This window comes from Prenolepis imparis, unplaced genomic scaffold (genome assembly GCF_030444845.1).
Source record: "Prenolepis imparis isolate NDT839.2.m4 unplaced genomic scaffold, iyPreImpa1.0 SCAF_3, whole genome shotgun sequence".
Classification (NCBI taxonomy): Eukaryota; Metazoa; Arthropoda; class Insecta; order Hymenoptera; family Formicidae; genus Prenolepis; species Prenolepis imparis.
The window spans coordinates 16,114,260-16,140,549 of NW_028141161.1; the positions used below are offsets into that span (position 1 = coordinate 16,114,260).

Genomic DNA, 26,290 nt, shown 5'->3' on the forward strand with positions numbered 1-26,290 from the left:
CTATACTCACAAACAATTAATCTCTCTTGCCAATATATTGATAAAATATTGAAGCAAAATGTACAACTCCAAAGATTCAAATATATTCCTTATCTTTACGTGCACGTATAAGAAAGTAACATTAAAACATATGTTACAACTCATTATTTGCAAGAAATAAGAGATCTTAAAAACGCTTCTTTTCGCAAGAAAAAAAATTCGCGCAAAGATCTTCGAAGAGAGGATACGAAAAGAGGAACATGGTCGATTGGCGATTTCCACTTATATTCCCGGTCGTTTCCGTTTACGAGTCGGCGGATCCGCTGCAAATTTTTGCATTCGACCAGCATGCAGAAAAGTAGGAAAGATCCGCGGAGAAAATGGGAAAACAGAAACACGACTCACGATTTCTTGCATACCTTTCGCATTACTGGCCCCATCCTCCTCGCCTTGCCCTCTTTCCTCTCCACTCACAAACTCCCTTTCCTCCCCATGAGGTTCGTCTCTCCCCCGCGCGCTTTTCTCTTCTCTGATATCTCTTCTATTCTTATACCTCCTTTTTCCTTCCTTTCGACTCGCCGCTCCTACCTTCCGCTGTTGTTGCAACAAAAACAAATATCTGAGGGTGTCTTCACCATCTCGAACCGGGGAAAACGCCCGGTCAATACGCTTGAGAAAATTAAAAAGGAATACCATCTAAAAAAGCACAACGATAAGTAAAAAAAATATTTCAAACATGCAAAATATTTCATATATTAAAATATCCCAATATACATATAAATTTTGTCATATTCTCTGAAGAACACAATTAATATCTAATCACGCAATGAGTTAATTATACATATACGTTATATATAGATAAAATTAAGAAATATTAAAATATTAATATTAAAAAATAGAGTTGAGATAATAATTGTACATTTCTTCGTACATAGTTTTTTCAAACTACATTTCTCCCTCGCAACTGGATTTTTCACACTATACATTTACTTCATTCGACACGAAGGATATTGGTCAGATTCTTCTCGGTGACCGCCCTTTCTTCGATCTCCGAAAATATTCTCGGCCATTTTTCGCCCCCACCAATCCCTCACACAATCCACCCTTCGAAAGAAAAGCAGTAAAGTTGCGAAGATGGGAGAATCGTAGGGGATAAAACAATGGAAAAAGTACCGCCATCTTTAATTTCATCCCTATTCGTCTTACCGAGGATAGGAGGTGGATGGTTAACTGGGCGAAGGAAAAAAAGAATAGAGTAGGATCAATATATAAATTCAATTTTGCTACTCTTTTTGAAATTTTGTACAACTAGCATATTTAACTATTTTATAAATGTTAACATATATAAATATTTTAATAAGCTACGCTACAAAATGGTTGTTTTCGATATTGTAAATACTTATATAATTATTGCAATCTGGAGAAAAGAATATAGATTGCTATATTTTTATTGAGCCAAATACAAATAATATTTCTTTGATCTTATGTCTGCATTATTAATTCAAATGTATGATAATAATTTTAATTAAAACCGCAGTCCCGACTGATTGTTGTATAAATGTTATATAAAATCTTGCTCAGATTAAAGACCAATGTAACCGACCCTTAACTCTATTACAGGAGGACCTTTGACCGATGTATCTAATGTATTCTGTGGCACGACCAAAATCAACAGGTAAGTCGCAGGTGGTTAGATGGAGATGCCATCATTGTAAGCAACCAACGGTACATGCACACTGAATTATTGTACAAAAAAATATTGTTATTAATTAATAAATAAACTAATTAAAATAATTTCGCTTAAGTCGTTTAATAACGAAAATAATTCTAACAGTACAACATCATTGTCCTTATCGTTTGTCGTTATAGTTGCGAGGGAGTGATAAGAAGAGCGACGTATCTTGTGACAGAATTATAACTATCAAAATTCAATTTTAAATATCTTTGCAACTATTGATTAAAAATTAAAATTTGATTAAAATTCAGTTTTAAAATAAATTTTGTTTGAAATAAAATATATAGAGGTGACACATGTTTACTACGTATTTTGAAGGTCTTCTAGAATGGAGATTCGCTATATTGAAAACTTCAATCTAAAGATTTGGCATCAAGTATCAATCAAATGTGTCATGATTAATTTTATCTTATTACAAAATCCATCGCACAAAAGACATTATTAATTATAATAATATTTGTTTCTATATAATAATTGGCTAAAGAAAAAATTCAGCTTTTAAAAAGTTAATCGAGATCGTAGACACTTAATAAATATGTATAAAAAAAGTTAGCGAATAATTATATCGATTAAATAATTCTATGCTGTTTCTTTCCTCTTTCCCTTCTCTTTCTTCTATTCAATCATAATAAACAAATTATCTAACCTTCTCTCTAGCAAAAAATATTATACATAATATTATAAATATTATAAAATATTTTTATTTATCACGTTAAATTCTTTTTCAATTAAAATATAAATTTGTTGATCGAATCTTCATTTGATTTTTCTGTAAAATTTCCAATCTGTTGCTTCATTGTACTTTATGATATATTGAATTATAATGTCAGCGGCAAATAGATGTGAATTCTTCTTTACGTCATACATACATTACGTAAAATAATCTTATTACGGAATAAATCAATTTTTTGTATACTTTGATGTTTCCATAATACAAATTGCTAAAATATATCAAAGAGGGGGCTTGATTAGTAAATAACATTTGCCATAAAATTTAGTTTCTTTGAATACGTAAATACATGCATATCAATGAATTATGCATTTAAATTGTACATTTACTAATGTAAAATAAAAAGAAGTTTTTTATATATTTATTAATCTGCATCAAACAGATTATGATGTATAAAAAAACTAATGTATCTTGATATTCATTTATCGAATATATTATATTTTGAATAATCCAATCATAATATTTCGTAAATATGCAAGAAAAAAGTTTATTTAATTTTTCACTTTTGAAATCAGAACTTTGATATAAAATGGTCCATATTTATAATATTCGATATAAAACAATCATAATTTGTTGCAAAAAAGGAGCTTTAATATTGCTACTGTGAATGAAATAGAAAATATGTAATTATTTTATCGCGTTCTTAAAAAAAATGGGAACTGCTCTAAAGTATTTTTATATTACGCAAGACTCCTACACAATCTCAAACTTAATCTATATTAGTAGAGTAGTGTGTAAAGTAATAATAAGGTAAGCTATCCAATTTTGAAATATATGACTAGTCTCTAACACAATTTGTTTTTCCAAGGACGTGTTAATAATGATGCTATTACGATCGCATAATGCGGGGTCTACAATAGAGTCGTAAAGTCGTAAGTCATAAGAAATTAACCAATGACTGATTGGTTAATTTCTTACGACCAATGACTCATAACACAAACATAATTAATGCTATCTTGCATTAAGACGTACATATAACTCGTTCGAAAAATCATTTTATATCAACATAGTAGTAACATAAAATTATTTTAAAAAATAATGTATTAAGAAATTATATCGTAACAATGTTATTCAAATAACGATTTATTTATGCTAAATTAGACAGTATCGATTATTTCAGACAAATAGATATTTTACGCTCGTAAAATTCAACTAAAATATGATTGATAAACTTTGACTACGTGCAAATATTGTAAAGAATTATAATTGTATATAAATTGCCACAATTATCAAGTAATACTGCATTATTTATTTGCAAATTATAGTCGTTATATAGTAGTACTTTGCAGTCGCCCATTTTTTCCCGGACGTGATTGTCTGCTATTAGTGAGTTCTATATCTTCACCGACTGGTTCTCCTTCATTTCTCCTTCATTTTTCGCAATCAATTTCCGTATTATATACGATATCTTCCGTACATTATATATAAGGAACTTAATCGTTTCCTTTTTACGATGTTGCTCATGCTCAATTAATGTGGATGTATTTAACGTCCGTATATAATTGTATAAACTTATCACCGATCTATTTATAAAAAAATTGTGCACACGTAAAAATTTTAATATAAAAATTGAGAAATTGCATGAAAACAAAAATTACCTTTATTGACGATAAATTAATTTGAAAAAATTCTAAAATATTCTTCCACAAGTCTGAAGTCTTTTATGTCCACGTCGCGCATCTCTTACCTATGCGCTTATCTTAGTTCAAGGCCAACGAAAGTGCGCGTCGTTTACAACATTCTTCAGCAGAGCAGGACCAAGATGTAACGTTTAAAACAAGTTTCGCAAGATTTGTCACGACTGGCACTATACATATTCGTCGAGGATGAAGGCGAAAATGAAGGAGGAAGGGTTACTTTATACGCATTGGCGGGAGCAGACTGTCGATGCAATGTACTCACAATCAGCCACCTTGCCACCATCACTCGAGATACATCGCGCGCTCCGGCAGATCCGACATAAGCGCATCAATCAGTCACTCGTTCCTACCCATCGGACTCGATTCAATTTATACGACACGTGGACAAGGAATATTTTTCATTTGCAATTTTAATTACGCGTTATAACCGGCAATCTCTAGCTGTTTATTTAGTTTGCCTTCCTAGCCAGTTGCTCGAGTGTTGGCTCGGTGTTTGGTCAATTGCGTCAGAGTTTCTGATTTTAAGTTCATCAAGATTCTCAATAGCGAATAGTAGCAGTATACTGGCAGAAATCGCGAAGACACATCGATGGAATCTTCATTGTGCTGCAAATAATTCGCTTGTTAATAACAGGTAAATTTAATTCGTAAGTTTAATGTGAATTGAAAAACGTGAGTTAGATATAGGAAAAAAGCAGAAACATGCAATTTTTCCCATATAAATACAGTATACATAAATATAGTATACAATTAAAATCGATTTTATACTACGATCGTGTATCATTTTGAAAACGTATAATATATTAAACATCTTTTCATATAGGTATAATCATCATATGTATGTATCATTAATTTAACATGTATCATTAATTTATTTGATCATGCCATAAAATTAATTAGTTGTTATTATTCGTGAATGTATATTTTTTCATATCTGCACATATATCACTCCAAAATTGCTGTGGACAAATATTTACTCGATAAATTGCACAAAACAAGTTATTAAAGTATATCAAGTGCAAAGTTCAAGAGATGATTTTGTTTCCGTGAGAACGTTTCCTTCTTTTTATTTTTATTAATTTAATCGAACATTTGGTGTCAGCTACTATATATCAACTATTACATGCGCACATTTTTCTCTTTTTTTAATGAGTCAAATTATTAGAAAACAAACTTCTTCAATATTATTAGGTCTAGATTATTATCCAAAGAATCTAGTTTGTTCCATTATTTAATAACACCTATTCTTTAGCATTTTTTTAACATACTTTTCTCGCTCTTATATTTTTCCTGTTTTGTTATTATTGTTATCTGTCATTTGAAAATTATAACTTGATATGTAATAAATATTAATATTAAATAAAAAGAAGAGATGATTGATAGTAAAACATGTTGTTGAACATACTTAAGAAATGTAATTGTTTGATCAAATTAATATCTGTGTATGGAATAAATTAACATTATCGAAGGAATAATGCAAGTAACGGACTTGTCGACCTTGAGAAAAGGTTCAGTGTACTCGTAAAGGACTAACAAGAAACAAAGACGCATTCTTAACCTTGAGTAGTAGTGACGCACATATATGCATTCAAGGCACATTTCTAAAAATCTTGAAGGCATATTGAGACAAAACTTGATAATCTAATTTTTGAGAAAACTAAACATTCTATTTCACTAATGAGAGAAACAGGATATTAAAGAGATAAGCGATAATTTAAAAAAATATTATCTTATATATAATATTAATAAAATAGCAATTATCAAATAACATCAACAAAAAATATATATTTTTGTAATCAGTTGGAATTTAAATTATTTAAAAAAGAGAAAGAGAGAGAGAGAGCGCTAATAATCTAGACTTATAAATTTAAATATCTTGAGATTAAACATAAAGATATATCTTTTTTTAGTAGCTGCGAATTGACAGTTTTTTTAAATTAAAAATTTGCGTCTACAATGTACATTTTAATTTTTTTTTCTCTAACACATTCCAATGAACATGTATAACTAATTTAGAAAAAAGTCTACATTTTTCTGACGCGTTTAAATATTTTATTCTAACTTTCATGTTCTATGATTTTATGTAATATGATTAATATTGCTGATTTTGACGTTATTTCTCGACTTCATTACAGTTAATTACTATTATGTAAGAAACATAATGCGCTGCGCAACTACGTATTATCAGACGTATTATCAGACGATGATTCTATATTGTATTAAGTAAGTGTTTCAACTTGCAATGACTTGTAACTTAAATTATATATATATATATATAAAATCATCATTTTGCTTTGATACAATATTTTTATTCAAGTTATAACAAATTACTATTAATATTTTCTTTAAAAAATATTTATATATATAGTATATGTTAGAGAATGATTAAAAAAGTTATATAAAATACTGAGATTAATACATAGAAAACTAGCAATTATGAAATTATAATTGTAAAGAAAAATGCACTTAAATTACATCACAATTAAATCTAATTAGGAAAGACAAATAATAATAATAGTAAAGCAACCAATGTAATGTTATGCGTTATTAATCATGTTACATGTTGAATAGCAGAAAAAATAATTAAATTATCGCGAACGAACATTGCATTAATTTTAGAAGATTATAGAATAAAGTTAGAATGAAGAATCCTGTTATTCTCTTCGAAGATTTATTGATGTTGAAAAAATATATTAATTTATTCACACAACATTTTATATTTTCTATAAATGCATTATCTTTAAAAAATATTAATGATCACGATAAAATGAATGTAGAATAAGTTCAGAATAAAAAATTACAGGATCTTGAAAGATCTACCGTTTGGCTGTCTAATAATCCAGATCCAGACAATACGCGTGTTTAAAAAGCATCTTGAAAACATTTAAAAAATTTATTGTCTTTTTAGACAGTTTTAAAATGTCTTTAACCATCTTAATATTCTCTTGAAATTTAACTAATACACTGAGAAAAAAATACTGTTGAATCAACAACATTTTTGTAGTTAAATTTTATTTTATTAATTCAATGATATTATTAATCTAATCAAATACTGCAGTATTTGATTAGATTAATAATATCATTGAATTAATAAAATAAAATTTAACTACAAAAATGTTGTTGATATATGATGATGTATGAAATACTGACGTATTTGATTAGATTAATAATATCATTGAATTAATAAAATAAAATTTAACTACAAAAATGTTGTTGATTCAACAGTATTTTTTTCTCAGTGTACTATCTAATCCAAACTATCATATCCAATATATAATATGATACTTTAATTTAATAATGCATGTGACATTTAGCTATTAACTTACGGCAAACAAATATTTGGCTTGTCATAAGTAAATTATTTATTATGTAAAATTAATTATTATCAGTTATACACTTAACGTTGCGTTTAATCATTCTTATTGTAATGCAAATCGAGTATCATCAAATAATGCGATAAATTTCATTCTTTGTAATGCAAATCGGAATATATACATAGTTATATATTGTTGTATTGCAGATAAGCGAAGAGGAAGTTGCAGGATTTGATGCTTTCAAGCAACAATCGCTAAAGATCGCAAAAACTTTTGAAAAAAACATTGTGCAGGATCAGATTCGATTCGCAATATAAAAGAAGAGTTAATTTTTCAATTAAGAATGTTACAAGAGTAAATAATATGATACGCTACAATATGCAAAGTGCATAATGTGCTAAAGTGTGTGTTGAAAAATAAAATATTGTGTGAAAAAAAAATCGCACTATTAAATCATTAAAATAATTAAAACAAATTAGAAACTTGTGTGTGGTGTATATTACATACTTCGAAACATTCGAAGAAAAATATCAATTATACTCTGTTAGCGTGTCTGATTATAATTATTTAACGAGACTCGAAAATATTTCGAAACCAGAGCTCCTGGTTTTACATTAATCTTTCAATAGACACTTGCGGTACGCATCGTGTTTTTTACGCGTTTTTTTATAGTGTCTCTTGCTGACAAGTGTGGATTGAAAAAATAGAAGAAAAGCACGCAGGTAATAAGACGATCACCGGAAGTTTCTCTCGGTAGATCAATTAAATCGATAAGCCATGTCGCGATACAAATCAGCCTCGATGAGGACTCGAATGATCGACATCCAATTTAAAGATCTGTCGTACGAGGTTCAAATCAAGTATCGCGGACACAAGAAGCAGATTTTAAAAGGTCTGGACGGACTCTTCAAAGCCGGAGAATTGACTGCCGTCATGGGTACGTCCGGTGCCGGCAAGTCCACACTGCTCAACATCCTGAGTGGATTCGAGCAGGGAAAATTGACGGGTAAGATCGACTACATCGGCAACGAGGGTGTAAAAAGTTTGAACAAGCACAAAAAGGATTCGTGCTACATTCAGCAGACGGACAGCCTGTACGGTCTGTTCACCGTCCAAGAGAACATGATGATAGCGGCCTATCTGAAGATCGGTAACGTGACGCACATGTTCAGGCAGATGCTGACCGACAACATCCTGAAGACGTTGAATTTAACGAAGGCAAAGGAAACGAGGACCGACCGACTCAGTGGAGGGCAGAAGAAGAGGCTTAGCATTGCCCTGGAATTGATCGGCAATCCGCCGATAATGTTCCTGGACGAGCCGACCACCGGTCTGGACTCGCTGGCGTCCCTGCAGTGCATCTCCGCGTTGCAGACTCTAGCGAAGAATGGCAGAACGATCATCTGCACCATCCATCAGCCTAGCGCCGCGATTTATCAAATGTTTAATCATATCTATCTCATGGTCGATGGTCAATGTATGTACGCAGATAAGCCCGCGAATACGGTAAACTATTTCGCCCGACAGGGCTTTCAGTGTCCCCAATATCACAATCCTGCGGATTATATGCTGGAGGTAATCACCGGAGAGTACGGAAACTACGACGCTCAATTGCTCGCGGCGGCCAAACATTATTGCCAGAGGACCGCGACGCCCTTAAAACTGCGCATGATTAAGGAAGCGTCCTTCAACGAGCAGAATGCAAATGTGCTTTCAAAGATGAAACCGCCTTCCGAGATGATGAGATTCATAATACTTACACGTCGTTGTATACTACTACTGTATCGAGATTGGACGTTGACTCATCTCAGAATACTCATCACCTGTCTCGTAGGTCTTCTATTGGGCTTGATGTTTAATCACACTGGCGACGACGGCAGCAAAACAATTAGCAATTTCGGTTTTCTGGTCGTAAGCTTGATATACGTGATATACACCACTCTGATACCGGCCGTGTTAAAGTTTCCCTTGGAGATGGCCGTCCTGAGGAAGGAACGCTTCAACAATTGGTATGAACTGAAGACTTACTACATGGCCACCCTGGTGACCACTCTGCCGTTGCAGTTATTATTCAGCTTTATTTACACGAGCATCACTTACGTGTTAACTAGCCAGCCCATGGAATGGAATCGATACTTTATGTTTCTCCTCATTTTAGTCTTGACGTCTAGCATCTCGGAGGGCGTAGGCTTAGGTTTTGGTGCAATTTTCAATCCAGTTAATGGCACATTCTTCGGAGCTATTACAGTCTGCGCGATGCTGTGCCTAGGCGGTTATCTGGTCTTCTTCAATCACATGCCGGTGATTCTTTACTATATAAGCTACTTAAATTTTTTCAGACACGCTGTCGACGGTCTGGCGCAGGCGATTTACGGCTTTCAGCGAGAGAACTTACCTTGTCCAAAACACTTGAATTATTGCCATTTGCGGATACCATCAAAACTACTAGAAGAGTTATCTATGGCTAGACCTATGTTTTGGGTCGATGTTAGCATACTGGTCGGCTGGTTCGTGGCTATTCGGATTTTAGTTTACACATCATTAAAAAGAAGATTGTCGAAATTATGCTGAATATTTGTATTAAGACCAGAATTATCAGCTGTTCGTGAAATAATGCGCTTTTTGGCTCCTGTAAGATATATAATACCTCGTTTCTATAGCAGAATCAATAAGGAATGTTATTATGAAACGTGACATTTTGCAAAAATTTACTAGCAGAATATCAGAAAGAAAAATGTTAATGTGGCTGTGACAATAATATAGTATCTCTATCGTTCTTCGGAATGAGTTTTCTGTTAAGATTTAAAAATATTGTAGAAGCTAATGATAATATATTTCTAATGAATCAAAGCTTATAATGAAACGAATTCTTATGCAACTTATATGAAACAGGAAGTAAAAATAACGCTTATAATATTCGATCGATTTCTTTTCTAATTCGATCTAATTTTCACCAAATCTGCGAGATAAGATGAAACAAGTAGTATAAATAATAATAATAAATTGTGTGATAATTATATTGCAAATATCGAAGGCAATACTTTCACATTCGTGCTAAAGACACGAATGCTAAGTAATAGTGAACATCGTATTTCATACGGTTGTAATTATGAAAGAAAATTTAATTGCATTTCAATATAATTTGTAATATAATTTTCGAGTTTTACGTTAATAATTTTTCTAGAATTAATAAAGATTTAAATCATTTGCTCACAAAATATTTTATCATATTTTATCGAATTGTGAATTATTTTTAATTATTAATGTTGATCTAAAAAAAATATTTTCATTGCCATTCGATGCGGTTTTAACAAAAAATTATTCAGATATTTTATTCGATTTATAAATATGCTATCGTTCTATTTCTATTCATAGTTGCGTATCATGTATCATTATTATGCAGAAATGTTGCAAAGTCGCACAATTTTGTTTCGAATTGACTAATATCACTTATTAAAATAAAGCAAATAGATTAATATGCACAACGCCACAAGTTGTTATCAAGGACAAATTATGCATACATACTTCAATGTATAATAAAAAAAAATATGAATCAATCGAATAAAAAATCTATTTAACAGAGATTTTATGAAACGAGGTTGTAAAAACATGTTTAAAAACTCATAATTATGGTATAACTACGATCCAGTATAAATGATCGATAGATTATATTTTTTATACTAGCAATTTATATTGAATCTCAATTATCTATAATAATTCTCTCAATCATTTTTGCACGATAAATTCATGCTCTTTTTTAAACGATCATCTTAAATGAAAAATTATGCAACATAATGTTATCATATTTCCCCCCAAAAAGAACAAAGTTAAGAATGATAAAATAGCAATAGGTATCTGCGAGTTATATATATGTATATATATGTAAAGACGTGGGTCATAGGTCAAAAACCACTAAATAGAATTCGCAATAAGATTTCTTAACTGCTGCTTCGCTGCAGTCAAGCATTAGGTCGAGAGCGAAGATATTAAATAGAAGACCGCTAATATCGCGGTCGTGTAAATAATTTTGCAATAGTATTATACAAGACCGCGCGCATACGCAAAGTGAGAGTTGAGAAATGGCCAAATTAAAATTAGCCACTTACCATCGATGAAATTACCCACATCGTACGCAACGATGAATTACGTGATAATGAGATAGGGAAAAATAATATATTAACGTTTTAGGCTCGATCTCGCAGATTAAATTAATAAGTTTATTTCCGTTTGCGTTTTCTCTCTTCATAAAGAAATGATCATGTGTGGCGTATGAAAATTGTAACGCGTTGATCCTTGTCTTGTATAACATGAGGTACGAGAAATATAGAGTCCAAAGTATGCGAACTCCATATGTTTGCATGTGTAAAAGTTCGTAAAGTTTTGTGGCCTCATCAGTTAGAGACGATGAGCAAGTACAAGTCGTGCTGTACTCATTAATATCTAAAAGTATCTACATACTGTGCATAATGTAGCTAATTGTAAAGTTCTGCGTATAATGAAATATAATTGAACTTAAACCGAGACGTATATCATAGGAGCAAAACGTAAAACGTAATGTAAATATATTGTCTAAAATACTGAGAGTATAATATACAAATAAAATAACGAGTGAGAAAGAAAAAAAAAAAGCAAACGATGGCAAATAGCGCGTATATCAGAATCTTAAAAAGAGAAACAAAAAAAAAAGACGTTTGACGGATCGCCCAAGAGCCACGTTAGGCGACACTGCGATTATGGAAAAAATGGCACATTTATTATATTAGTGTGATAGTAATATTACTAATGATATAATTACATATTTTTTTTTTCTTTCTCAATCGATACATTTGTTCACTCTCTCACATTCTTTCTCTCCCTCTCTCTCGCGCACTCTCGCTTATTCTCTCTTTCTCTCTTGTTAAGAGAAGAGTTTATATATTTATATATTCATCTCGTACTTCGTTAATATTAATAGTCGCATTCTTTTGAATCGCATATAGGGTCGAAGAGATCGGTTTCAATATCCTTCAGGCCCATTCACACAAACTGTCTACAACCCACTTACGCATTAATCCTTTTTTATTACATATTATACAATATTATATATCTCTAATATAGTTACACCTTACATGATATGATAATTATCGATTCGCAATTGTACCAATAAAACTGAACCCTTACACGATTAAACCGCAACAAATAATTCCTTACGTGTTCTCTCATCGTTATTTACGCTTAACAATAATCATAAGTTCATTCCTTATCGGAGTTTACGAACCAACTCGTTATATCAAACGAAAATGCGGTGCCCATCCTCGATATGCACGTATTCGAAAATAATGCCATTATTAAGAGCATAATTATTTTTCGTTTCATGTACAAAGGTCTGTGTGAAGGAGCCTTTTATGACCGATGATTTGGACTTCGAAACCCCTCGTGTAGACGTGTCTTCGCTCAGATTCACTTTGACTATCTACGACTATCGACAAGTGTCTAGCTTAGACTGGCTTACGAGCTATTTATTGTCGTTATTATTTTACATGATTACCTTCGCGAATACAAGTGTGTGATCGTGTATTTTATTAGTGTCTGTGAGCGGCTCTTTCTGCAGTTTATCGCAATGTACAATTATCGTTACGTTTTCTTTTCCTTCTTTCTTTCTCTCTCTCTCTCTCTTTCTCTTTCTCTCTTTTTATTAAGTATAATTTTATAAAGCGTCGCACCGAAGCAACTGAGCATGATTAATGATTATTAATTAAACGTGGAGCGAGGTTTAGCGAGTTCTTGCCGATCAGATTTCCTAATCTATAGATCCTGATCGAGAATGAAAGTGATTTTACGATAAATCTATGATCTAGAAAATATTTAAATGAGCTTACAGCTTATAAAAATCAGTTATGGAACAATCCTATTAATTCTTTTCTTGTGTCTGCTATCGTTGACTGATTTGAAAACATCAGAAAATAAAAATATATCTATAATGTCAATATTGTATCAAATATTACGTCAGAATATTAATAGTACTTCTTAGCCACCTGTAATTGCATTTTGACTTGCAATCATAGAGTGATTTTTATTTTACATTTCCACATTTATGTATATTCAATTGCATGTTACTTTATAAAAATTTTTCGACACATCGTAACTCATATGACTAACGCAAACATTCAATCGTTATCAAAATCGAAAATCCTGTATAGATATCTATATGCAGAAAGGGAGAATCAACGTATACAAGATTGAAGAAACGAAATTTCGGATACACAGCATATTATCGCTTATAAGATAATCATATAATTTTATAAGCATTATACAATATAATTTTGTGAACAATTTGTAGTAAATAAATTAAATAATTCGGAAGAACATGGTTACAAAAACGATCGAGTTAAAAGATCACTTAAAGATTAATTTAAGTGGTCATTTATAAAGATTGTGTGATTAAAAGAGAAAATATTTTGCACATAACTACGATAAATATACATGATATGTGTTTGACATATATTTGTTTTGATATGAATTTAGCTCTCGAATGACATTAAAGAAAAAGTTTGTCAAAGAACTCGAACAGAAATATATAACATTTATAGTCTCCTGTTGAATCTCTGAAACACTTTCGTGTTTTTGAAGAAAAATATAGCTACGCGTGTACATTGTGTAAGAAAATACTCTCAATAGACAAACAGAAAGGGAAAAAGAAAATAGAGCAGAAAATAGGCGAAGTAAACACGGACACTCAATGCGTTTTCGTTGGGTTTTTCATTTTTTCAATAAAATTTATTTAAGAATTTAAATATAAATTAAAATACATGGCAACTGGGTACAGATATGTTTGAGCTATATTTTTGTTCAAAAACAAAAATGTCCCGTTCTTTTTTTTCCCTCGCGAAAGATCTCATTGGCGGTAATTAACTGATAAAATAATAATAATAATTAATAATAATTAATAATAATTAATCATGATTATGATTGGGATTGGTTTGGCTCTTCTCATACTTGTGCGAGTTGAATTGTGTTCGTAACGATCTTAAGCACGTCTTATAAAGCTTATTTATTCCGTTTGTTTCATCTATATTTCATTCTATCGCGTACATATAAGTACAGAAATTTTGCCCAAATAATCAGTGGCAGAGATAGCGCAGGAAGAGGAGCATCCCGAAGGCCCGAGAAGGTCCAGAGTGAGTCGACAATATACCAAAACTAGTGGATCCCATCGTAAATCTTTTATCTCCAGCAACATCGAGAATGCAAAGCATTGCGTAATGCATTTGCAAAGTGCATCCTTTGTACATATATTATTATATGTCGTGATAAGGATACATTTCGCATCAGACATTGTAATATTTTTCGCAATGCACACATCTTGGCACATATAAATATATCCCAATTCTTGCTGACGATATATCGCAACGCACTCAGCATAGCAAATTGCTATGAAAACAAAGCGTACAATCTGAATAATTTTGAATTTCTTAAATCTTCCTTTTTATGCGTATTTTTACTGCCCAATGTGTTTCGCTGTAATTAATACTTGAAACAATCTATTCCATTGTAATTTGTATCTTTTTGTATCGAAACACAGACCATAAAAGACATATAATTAGTAAAAATGATTAATATATAATTCCAGGATGTTTTAAAATGGCTTCTTAAATTAAAAATCCTCCATTATTCTTAAATTAAAGATCGTCCGAACGATCACTGAAGTAAAATAATCAACAAATTATTTATTGAAATGCGCGAATATTATCTCTTATAGTGTTATTCCTTATAAAGTACGCTTTCGATTTTGGACACGGATCGTTCACGCTATTTTCCTACAGTTACTATAGAAATATTTTATACAATTCAAAATAATTAAAATGGCTTACCAGTTAAAAGTAATCTGCATGCAATATATAATGGGCATGTATAAATTACATTTAATATAAACTATAACTGAATGCTTTAATAATATCCAGCTTGATGTTAAAATCAAGAGAATTCTAAATGGCACTTAAATGGCATACGTAATCAAATTCTAGCCGTAAAACGCTTGACCAATAATAAAATAAATACATGTTGTATAACTTTATTAAGTAGGGTATCTTTGCAGCCATGTTTCTCTTTTCATATTTTTTTTCAGACAGTAATAGATAGTAAATTGATGTTAAAAATTAGAGTATTTTATATAACGCGATGTCATAAGAAATATTCGTTATTATTTGAAAATTGCAGCTTTTTTATTAAATTAAACAATACTTACAACCAAATTATTTATATATTCCAAATCCAGAAATATAACATATGTATATGTAATATAATACACATGTGTTAAATTACGATTCGGTAATATATATTTTTTTAACTTGAAAGCGAGTTTTTTAATTAAATAATATATAAAAATGGCAAAAAACTCGTTTTCTTTGTTTCCAATAGAGTTGTACGTGTCAAGAAAGAAGCTGCAAGTATCGGAATGTGATTTTTCTTATCACACCGCGAATCAGTTGCAGGGTGGCATTTTTTCCGCGAGCGTGAACGAACCGCTATTATCTTCAACATTCACATTCTGAACGCTCGTAAACAATAATTTCTATATACAGTATTGCCAACGTCTAATGATCAATATAAAGGCGACTTAATCATATGTTATATTTACACCGATATAACAAGATATTCAATAAAAAAAAGAATAAATCTTGAAAGAGGCTTTCAATCATCGGAATTTGCCGATTTCGTCAATTTAGATAATAGAAAAGTATACCTACTTTCTTTAATTAAACCGGAAATAGGTTGCCTTTATCTTAATCTTTAGTCAGTGACTCTGTTTTCCGCCAATTCGAGTTCTCTTCCTACCTATTGCGCGTTATAACATAAACGGTAGTGTATACACAGAAATGGGCAATTTAACATGAGTCAGCAGCGAAGTCCGACCGTTAATAAAACCTCGATCGTACTACACATTATATATCTCGAAAGAGAGGAACCATATTCCTTTGTGTTTTTTTTCTTTCCGCTATTTATAAAAATAATTTGAAGCCGCCTTGAGGGGGTAGATGCCTCTTAAAACTACTTGCGCTATGCTTGTGTGAGCATACAATGTTTCTTATTAACTGCATATTATAGAAATGTTGCAAAAAAATGATGGCTATTCTTATACCGCTCTTGCAATAATACTGAAATGCGTATTGTAAAATGAATAGATCATGATTTTAAAATAATTCAGATTTTACGCAAAAAAATTATATAGTTAATATAATTATAATATTAAAATATGTATATATATAATATAGTAACGTTAATAAAAATATTAAAAACACACGATTGGATGGAACGGTTTTTTATATTCTCCTCTCCTTTTCTTTTTTCCGATCAATGCAGCAGCACATCACAATAATATTCATAATTTTTTTGCACACTCCTACAATTTATATGAGGGCAGAAAAAATTTCTATATAGATATGCAAGTCATATTCGTAAACTTGTTATCGATTTTAAGATGTATCTACCCCTTAACACAGAATGATACTGCCACTGAGCCGCTGCTACTGCGGTTGTGGTGGATTGTGCTGAAGGGAAGGTTGTGGACCCTAAAACAAAGATATATAATATATTTAAATATATTAAAAATATATTAAATAGATATATTTAAATAAAATATTTCATACACCTCTGTATTATATGTAATTGTACTTTAACAAAATCTTACAGGTAATGTGGGGAAGGGTGGTTGGGAGTGTGCATGTGGATGAGAATGCGGGTGTGCTATGTGCGCTGCAAGATGGCCTGGTAACTTAGGGCCATCCTCGGCTTTTTCTTCCTCTCTTCTTTTTAAGCACGCAGCTTTCGGGTTAAGATTCCGCTCTGAACAAAGAAAGGATACATTAAACACACGCGATTGTTAATACATATCAATACGATACGACAACTAACGATAAACATACAAGTTGACAGTGCGTACCTCTGACTTGTTGTTCGAGTGTCATTATAACTTCAACAGCCATGTTGAGAATACCGAGCTTCGTTTGAGGTTTGTCTGTCTTTAGATGCGTCATACACATTCTGCCAAGTTCTTTTAGAGCCTCATTGATATCCCTGATACGTATCCTATTGTGAAAGATAAAATTTAAACATTTACAGTTTAAATTACTTTCTTAAAGAAAGTTCAATCAAATATTTTTTTTGTTAATTTTAATGTATTACAGAAAAAATTATATTTTTTAATAATTTGTTACATCTTTTACACCATATGTACTTACTCATTGTGCACATTAAGCTTATTAAGAAATATTTCTCATATATTTTTACAATAGAAAATGTTAGTATAGTAACACAAGTTTTAAAGAAATATTATTGTGCATTGCAATATCATACATTTATTATACCTATTGTTAATAAAAATATATAAGCATGCGTGACAAGTAGGAATTATATACACATACACACAGAGTGAATGTTAATAATTTAATATCTCAAGAATTACGCGATCAAGTTTAATCTGGTCTCTAGTCTCGAATTTCATAGCTTTTAAATTTATGACAAGATTGAATAAAGCGGGGGATAACTTTAAAGTTTCAAATAAGTACTTATGCAAAATCAATCATTTCTGTAATTTAAAAAGCAACCAATTTTTGTCGGGATTATTTTTTCTCAAAACCATTCCTTTAAAAATTACAAGCGTTAAAAAATTCGAAATTAAATGACCCGATTAAATTGTAATTAACTGAAAATAAAAATAAAACAAAATAACATTATATGTATAATTCAATTTATTAAATACTCAAAATATATGAATAGCTCTCCAGAGGAATTGGATGAGACTCAAACTTGAAATAAATAAATTTAAAAGCCGCTAACATCTATAAAATTCGAGACCAAAACAATTAAAATTGATCGCGTAATTCTTAAGATATTAAACTGCATGCAGTTATGTGAGCTATCTTATATACACTACCGCTCAAAAGTTTAAAACATCCTACAATTTTTATAAAAGATATATTTTATATGTAAGCATACTGAAATTTCGTAAAATTATACAAATATATCAATTATTATTTTTGTCATCAAAATTTTAGAATTCATGTCCTATTGTTATGTCACGTACGCATAGAATACGGGCCGTTGTTACTACTGACTTATATCAGAATTGATCATATTATTATAGATCAACTAAAAAATCAAATTTTTACGTCCGCTGCGCATATCATTGATCTTACCTTTCCCTAGCGTTATTTGCTTGCCGCCTCTCTTTCTCTCTTTGTGCCTTCATGTCGGGATCATCATCCTCGTCCTCGGCGCTCGAACAACAGTTGCGCAATAACAATACGCGATTAATCACCTAGTTTACTTCACAACTTACTCTCTAGCCTATATCACTTAAATTACCTGACAGCAAACGAATTACTAATGTGAGTGACACACGCACAGTCGCAACTTGCGACAACATTTGCTTTCAACTTGCTGATGCCTAATCATCTAGTTGTTGTTCGAGCGGATTTCGTATATTTTTTTTGGTGTAAAATACAAGCGATATAATAATGAACACACGCAAGTGGTTTCATAATTTTGAAATCGTGGATAGTAAATAAGGTACAAATTTAAAGGCCCGTATTCTTTGCACAGAACAAACAATCGATGACGAATAATCACGTCAATCAAAGGACAATGATTGTGGATCGAAAAATGTAGTTTTCTATTTTGATGCTGTTACCTAGAAAATTCAGAATGCAGATGACATCTATAATTGTCAGTATAGTATAGGATTACAGAATTTGAAGGTGTAATGACAAATTAATAAAAAAATAAAACAGCCAAATGACAAAAGAGAGACCAAAAATATATTATTAATATTAAAATAGATATTTAATCGAACGCTATCGAAAAAAAATTTCTCAGTGTAATCAAGTCTTATTTTTAAAATATGACAATTATAATAAAGTTCAAAAATTTAAGTAATACGAATATGACTGCATATCAGTAATTTATCAGTCTACAAATAATATGACATGTTCTTTTATTTGGATAATGAATAATATATTTTTTTTAAATAATGACGAATGAGGAAAAATCTATACAACTGAGCAATTCTTGATGCAACGTTCAGTGATGCAGAATAAGTGCGGTTCTAAACGAAATAGCATGCCTAGGGACCGAATCGCAGCTGAATTAAAATGAGACTGATTTGTAGGTACGCACGAGAGAGCTGTTATAACAGATTTCATTTTGTCTCATCTCATTTTTGTCCTTCTAACCAGAAACATTTTAATTTTCACGCTTGAATATGGGCCTTATGTACAGTGCAACGGATATAAAGGAAGCTTCGGATTGCGGGATCCTTGATGTCGTAACAAAGCCGTAAACATCCCACGTGTTTTTCGATCGTTTGTGAATCGCGCGTGAAATTTATTACATCTCGCAGTTTATTGCTCATCACAAATAGCATCTCGTTTAGACATGCATACGATTAAGTAGAGGTATACTCTCTCCGAGAGAATGTGCAACGGAGTTTCGTATAATATCTTACATTCGGCGATAGAGATATACGCACGTATCGCTCACGTTGTATACGATATACGACATATACGTATATGTATGTATATCGGGATACGGGATACGAGAAGAACAGGAGGAACAGGAATTGTTTTCGTATATATCAAGATGCCAAACGATGTGCGTAGTGCGTGTGTTTACTAACCTTTCACGCACGTTGTTGGCCTGGCGACGTTCTTTCTCGCGCACCGCTTTAGTACCAGGATCATCGCAGTCTTCGTCAGCGCTCGAACAACGGTTATTCAAAGACACAGCAAGTTAGTTCAAGAGCAAATTTTCGAAAGTCGACATGTATAAGCATTTCCGAGTCATCCAATTACGAGAGATTGTTCGTCAAATCAAATTTCGAATCAATAAGTACATCAAACACGTTTTGCACGTCTCGAGAATTTTTCGAATGAAACAGCATATATATGTGTGTCGCGTGTAGCTATAGTTTCTCTCTAATTTCTTAGCACCGTCGCTCCTTACGTCTATCTTTTGATAAAGGGACTTTCTGTCGTCTTAAAAATGTCTCGAAAATTTTTCCAAATACTTACTATCTGCGCGATCTCTTCGTCCCTTTTCCCTGCGACGTCGAATTGACCGTAGCAGCCCCGATTACACCTGTCGCAAGTTCGCTGCTCGATGGTTTCGTTTCACCGCCACTACTGTCGGGCGGATCTTTTCTCTTTTCTAGGGGGATGTATTCTGTTCATTATTAATACTGCCGTATAGTTTTCACGAGACAATTGCATTGTTATATTACGTATAATTTACGAAATAGAAAAACAATCAAATAAAATACACATCAATTCAGTGTTTCGTTGTATAAAAAAAAATTTTTTTCGTACTTTTAAAAGAGTGATTAAGAGCGAAACATGTTTCAAAAAGTTTCGAGACATGTTATTCGACGGCAACTTTATTCGCGCATTATTTCTGATGCAACTGAGGAAAAAATGACACACGGCTACCCGGAAACGGAAGAAGAATAAACGCGGCGGACCTTCGCCGAAAATGGCGATCACGATCTTCGATTCTCCCCGAGCTTTAGATAGCAAGCCTTAGTCACGAAACTGTGAAAAGCGTCCAATTAGGAGCAGGAAGCGCACTTTGCGGGATTTCGCTCAACTCTGATTCAGCCGATCTCCATAAATGCCTTCTTGCTTGACAATTCGCCGCAAATGTGTCTTTAAAAAAAAAATTTCCGTGAGATAATCGCGGCGGATAAATCAGATGCACAATTGTATGCAAAAATACGCGATCACCTTTATTTAACAATAGCGCACCGAAATTACTGAAACTATTGAACAGAACATTAAAAATATTTGCGCAATTTCACGTATTTTCCTGTGCGAAAGACTTTGGATTATTCAGAGTCCTCGATACATTAATTTTCACAGAAATCGTTTATTCCCACACACACAAAGCGCATAAATTTCCAAGTCCGCACGAATGTTTTGCGTTCCTACGATCAATGGTGAACGGGGGATCTCCTAATCCGTAGTAAAAGGATTTTAAATGTTCTCTCCGTCGGCATAATGGTTCTAATGGTAAGAAACTGAAAGAGACAGACCAAGCGGAAAGAGAAACGAAGAGCGAGATAACCGTACTCGCGGGAATAATGTAGGCACGACCGCCGGACAGCAAAGATTCCGCGTGATTTATCTAATATTTCCTTATTCGGCCGCGCGACTCCGTTGCGGAACACCTGGGAGCTCCTTCCCTTTTTCCTCTCCCTCATACTATATACTCATGGGAAAAGTGACCGCTCTCGATGACAAAAAAATAAAAATAAAATGGCATTGATCAAAATGATTTGCGACGCGTCATAATTATTTGATTTATCAACTTTTTTTTACGAAAATTTCAGAATCACTCGATCCTAACAGGATGATAGATATGATTTTAAATAGAAAAAACATCAGTTTTTTTTTTCCATGTCGTAAATTATATCGTAATATGCATTTCGAATGTCACTTCAGGGTCAACTTACTGGCATTTGTCACAGGTAACCTTTCTATTTTAATGGAACCATCTGTATCGGGCGTGGGCGTAAGACCGGGGTAGGAACCCTGAGGTTGCGTTACCGTTACCGCAGGATGTGGACTCGTCTGAAAGATGTAGCATACATTGTATATTGCAGCAAGGAGAAGGAGGAGGAGGAGCGAGAGGGAACGAAACTTGTTCCGATATTCGTTTTACGATAATTATCCAAATTATTCTTACCAGATGGTCCAGCTGCGGTGGTGAGGTATGCGAGTATATCCCGCCGTGTGGACCAACCGGGCCGAGGTGAAGGCCCACTTGACTCTCGGCGTGATTCCTCAGAACGTTTATGGCATCGTCTAGCCGTTCCTCCATCCGTGTCCCCTGTACCAACAGAATACCGAAGATTCGACTCGATTACGCGCCAGTAGTTCAAGATTGCCTCTGCCTTATTAAACATTATTTGAGAATACTATAGCAGAAAATTACAGACGCGCTTGTCTTTTCATTATGTATATAAAGTTGATTTTAAAAAAGTTTCACACAAGTAAAAAAAAATAGAAATCAAAATTTAAATGTTTTATTACAATTCTGACTGTTCCACGATAGAAAGATAATTAGTTGCGCTAATTAAAGAAATAGAAAGTATTAAAAAACTCAGCTCGATCGATTAGACGATCTAACGATTAAAAAGTTTGAACGCAATTTATTGAACGTCGACGATTTATCGAAACGCGAATGTGTTAATAAAAATTGAAGCTATGATTATAAATTGTGTACAATGAAGACTTTATCACAATATATAATCATAATTATCCGAAAAAGCGTAATCTTGCAAAAAGTGCAATGGACACGTCCTAATGTTCGCCTCGTGGTAAAAACATGCGTAAAAAAATATGAAGAAAAAAAAATGAGCGAATGAAGGGGAAAAAAAAACTGAAATTCGGCAATCCTCACCTCGGCATGGTCGCGAAGGAAGCCGATGGCATCGTCTAGCCTCTGCTGTTCAGGCGCCGGCTTCACACACAACACCAACGCAACAACAAAACCAAAAAAAAAAAAGAGAACAACCAAGTCAACACAACGTTCACAACAAACAGGACGGAATGAACAAAAATATGTCAAATTAACACGAATTAACTTAATAAATTCCTTTATAGGGCGAAGGGGGAGGGGGGGATATAAATATAGATAGCCGTTCGTGAGGAAAGCACACAAACGATGATTTCTCGGTGCGACGCAATCATGCTATTTGTGCGACTTCAGTGCTAAAATGATTATGTGCCAAGAGCGATTGTAATTCTTTGTACAAATGTACTTAAATGTGACGTGACAAAAAAATAAAATCCTCGAGTCTTTTATTATATTCATTCGTAATATGAGTCCCACTTCATCTACTCCCCCCTCTCCTCCTCCCTCGGAAAAAAATAAAAATTATGTGTACCCTATTAATAATATTATCGACGTATCGCATTAGCATGTATATGTATATATATTGGAAATATGACCGGAAAAATTGATAGTTGATATTTCGAGTACTTGTGTAGAGTGAATTGCGTGTTTCTAAAGCGGCCAAAACTTGACGCAGCGTGAATCGGAAACGCGTGTCTCAGGAACCATTCAACCGTTTTTTATATCATTATAATTATATATTAATAATTATATATCGAGAGAGATATATCCGTGTGTGTTTTACAAGAGTAAGGTAGAGAAGTCGGCAAGATTTAGATAACACGAAAGGGAATAGAACGTTGAAAAGATCCTGCGACTTGTCTGTTTGTAAGATTCTTCGTAATTAGTGATAGAAAAATTCAGACAGTAACTTCAATACATACCATGTGAATACCACGATTTGGGTCCGCCGTAAAGTGCGGGGACACTGGCGCGGCTCCAGGTGCCCAGCCTGGTGCCGAGCCGGCCAAAGGTGGCGGCGAACTGACGGGAGTAGATGGATTACTGCTATAACTGGATACTGATTGGTCCGTGGGAAAAATCTGCGAAAAACGTCGCAGCTCATGTATAACATTATCAAGTTTGCACGTCCAAATCCTCCGTAAAATGAACATCGAGACGCATCGAGTAAGTTAAATTATCGATTGTCAAATGCACGCGCGCTTCAGCGTCATTCCAAGCATTGTGCTCGATTAAAATATACAACGTTATTTTATATAGGAGATTCTCTTAATTTTTCTCATTTCTATTAACCCTCGAAAGGTCGCGTGCGGGATGTAGGTAGCACCCCAGCTAGTTTAGTTTGTTGCTGGAGAAGTCCTTTTTTATTAAAATTCTTTTTCACACTTGCACATCAGTGCAAGCTAGAGTGTAGGCTCGGAATATTTTTGATGAGGAAAAAATGTTCACTTTTCTCTTTGATTTGATGAATCTTTAGAGCTTTATCTCTAGTATAATTTCTGAAGTATGAAAAGTTTTGACGCGATCATCCTAGGGTCAAGATTGGATTGTAAGATTCTCGAGTACACGTACTCGGTTGCTTACGACTGAGGCGAGGGTCTTGCCGAGGGTGTCCTCCGTGGTAGATTGCTGATTCGTCGTGGGCGCAGCGTTGGGCGCGGAGGGTGCGGTCGTCGGTGCACCAGGACTATGGCTATATTGCAACGATGCCGGGGACGGCGCCCCTGTGCCGCTGTTCGCCGCGACCGCGGCGCTGCCCCGGAATGTCGACATTGGCGGCAGGGAAGCCGCACTGGTCACCGCCGAGCCCAGGATCGGCGCTGCAGATTCACCGTTCGGCGACATCGCCGAGTATGCCTGAAACCGCCGAGGGCAAATGGTTCGACGCTTCTTGGTTCTTGCGGCGAAGTGTGTCACATGTCTTGGTGAACAACATACATGCTTACGTCTTCGAGGTAATTAATTGTCGAATTTCTGTATCTCTGTCTTCGTCGTAGTCTGTCTTCCGTTTCTGTTGGAAACTCGTTAACTTGGGACTCGTGTGAAACACACGACAAGGATATGAAGAGACCGATATCGACTTGTCGACATGCAACGATTTACTTCACGCAACAGTGTTATTATACCCTTGGTCTTTATCGTTCGTTTTATTGTTGGAAAGATTTTGTATGGTGTTCGGAGGATTTCCGGTAAGGGGATCTCAAAGGGAATGTCTTCTCTGAGAGCGAAACGAGGGAGCGAACGCGCGAAACCGAGTTTGATTTATCTCTCGTGTAGCTACAAACGATAAAGATCCCGCTTACAAGAAGGCTCGAGTGATTTCGAGAAGCTGCGCTCGACGATTTGTCCGATTTTTTTAAATGCGTCTCTCTCTCTCTCTCTCTCTCTCTCTTTTTCTTTCTCTCTCTGGTCATAATGGATCACTCTGACCAGCTTTGATATCGGATACGTCGAGAGCGGAATAGCGCTCTCTCGCACCTACTGAAAACTCACTCGTAAAAGTCTAATTTTAAGCCACCGCTGGCGCTCTAATGTATTTATCAACAAATTAGAGTGGCCTACGAGATGTCTACTAAAAGAGTCTGTTAAACATCGCCTTTTAATCAGCGCGATATTTTATGAAGAAGCAGCGTTCGATAACGCGGGATCGTCGACGGACAAGAAAAAAACAACAGAGACATCAGCAGAGGGATGGTCGCGGACGGCGCATTCTCGGAAGATGGGTCATTAAACTAGGATCGTAAATGTTTAACCCTTGGTAAACGAAAGAAATCTTTACCTCGTGACGCTCTTGACTCCATCTTCTTCTCCTTGGGTGCGTTCATCCTAAATCGTACAACCTCTTTACGACATTTCTTGTCATATCACGCAGGTCGAAAGACCTCGCTGCAGCTACGCGAACGATAATAAAATGGCTTGTCTTACGGTCGTTAAAGTTTAAGCGGTCTTTATAATTCGAGTGCGTCGGAAGTTTATACAACAATCCATTGTATCTCACAGATCACAGATATATTCCAGGATAATGTTTAGCGAAAATAAAATAACGTCGCGCCGTTTGCAAGCTATTGGCGATTCTCATCGGAGGTATCTCGTCGCAATCGCGACGTCATACGCCGGGAGCAGAAATCTCCTCTCGTTGTCTCAAAGAGAAAGAGACCGCCGAGAGAGACGTGGTACGAGGTGCCACGAAGAGGAGGATTTCGTGGTAACCATGAACGGCGTAAATCAAACGAAGGCTGCACTTGACTAGAAACACGGAGTAGCGGGAGGGTCGAAGGTCTATATATAGACGCCAGTGAGTCATTTGACGTTACTCCTGGGTACGTGGAGCACTGTCAACAGTGTCTCTCAACCGTGGAGAAGTGACGGAAAGAGAGAGTGTATGTGTATAAAAGAGAGAGAGAGAAAAGGTACGCGTCTCTCTCCTGTCGCGAGCACGCGACAATCGACCGGGTGGTCCGAAATAAGACGGGCAGAAAGAGTCCGCCAGCTGGTCACGGTGGAT

The 26,290-nt window shown here is 34.0% G+C and overlaps 2 protein-coding genes and 1 pseudogene across 15 annotated transcripts in view; 2 read left to right on the plus strand and 1 right to left on the minus strand.

Moving 5' to 3' along the window:
• Positions 1-2,685, plus strand: part of LOC145934343 (uncharacterized) — a 149,784-nt gene extending 147,099 nt beyond the window's left edge. The window contains exon 7 of the mRNA XM_083034702.1: positions 1,600-2,685. The gene's annotated coding sequence lies outside the window, so the exon portion shown is untranslated. The remainder of the gene's footprint in view (positions 1-1,599) is intronic.
• Positions 2,686-4,359: 1,674 nt separating this feature from the next.
• On the plus strand, positions 4,360-11,981 carry LOC145934026 (ATP-binding cassette subfamily G member 4 pseudogene; annotated as a pseudogene). Its single transcript, XR_014424975.1, has 2 exons — positions 4,360-4,718; positions 7,605-11,981. The product of XR_014424975.1 is annotated as an ATP-binding cassette subfamily G member 4 pseudogene (transcript).
• LOC145934024 (transcription factor 12-like) overlaps positions 11,593-26,290 on the minus strand; it is a 120,278-nt gene continuing 105,580 nt past the window's right edge. For 3 of the 13 annotated variants that reach the window (XM_083034204.1, XM_083034214.1, XM_083034208.1), the window contains 10 exons: positions 24,358-24,642; positions 23,709-23,867; positions 22,831-22,890; positions 22,114-22,266; positions 21,881-21,998; positions 20,445-20,595; positions 20,051-20,140; positions 17,318-17,463; positions 17,066-17,220; positions 11,593-16,946 (listed from right to left, as the gene is read on the minus strand). In XM_083034204.1, coding sequence (XP_082890330.1) covers positions 16,902-16,946; positions 17,066-17,220; positions 17,318-17,463; positions 20,051-20,140; positions 20,445-20,595; positions 21,881-21,998; positions 22,114-22,266; positions 22,831-22,890; positions 23,709-23,867; positions 24,358-24,642 — 1,362 coding nt within the window. In that variant the 3' untranslated portion in view covers positions 11,593-16,901. Of the gene's footprint in view, positions 16,947-17,065; positions 17,221-17,317; positions 17,464-18,572; positions 18,663-20,050; positions 20,141-20,444; positions 20,596-21,880; positions 21,999-22,113; positions 22,267-22,830; positions 22,891-23,708; positions 23,868-24,357; positions 24,643-26,290 lie in introns of all 13 variants that reach the window. The other 10 variants (XM_083034210.1, XM_083034211.1, XM_083034207.1 and 7 more) reach the window with 10 other exon arrangements.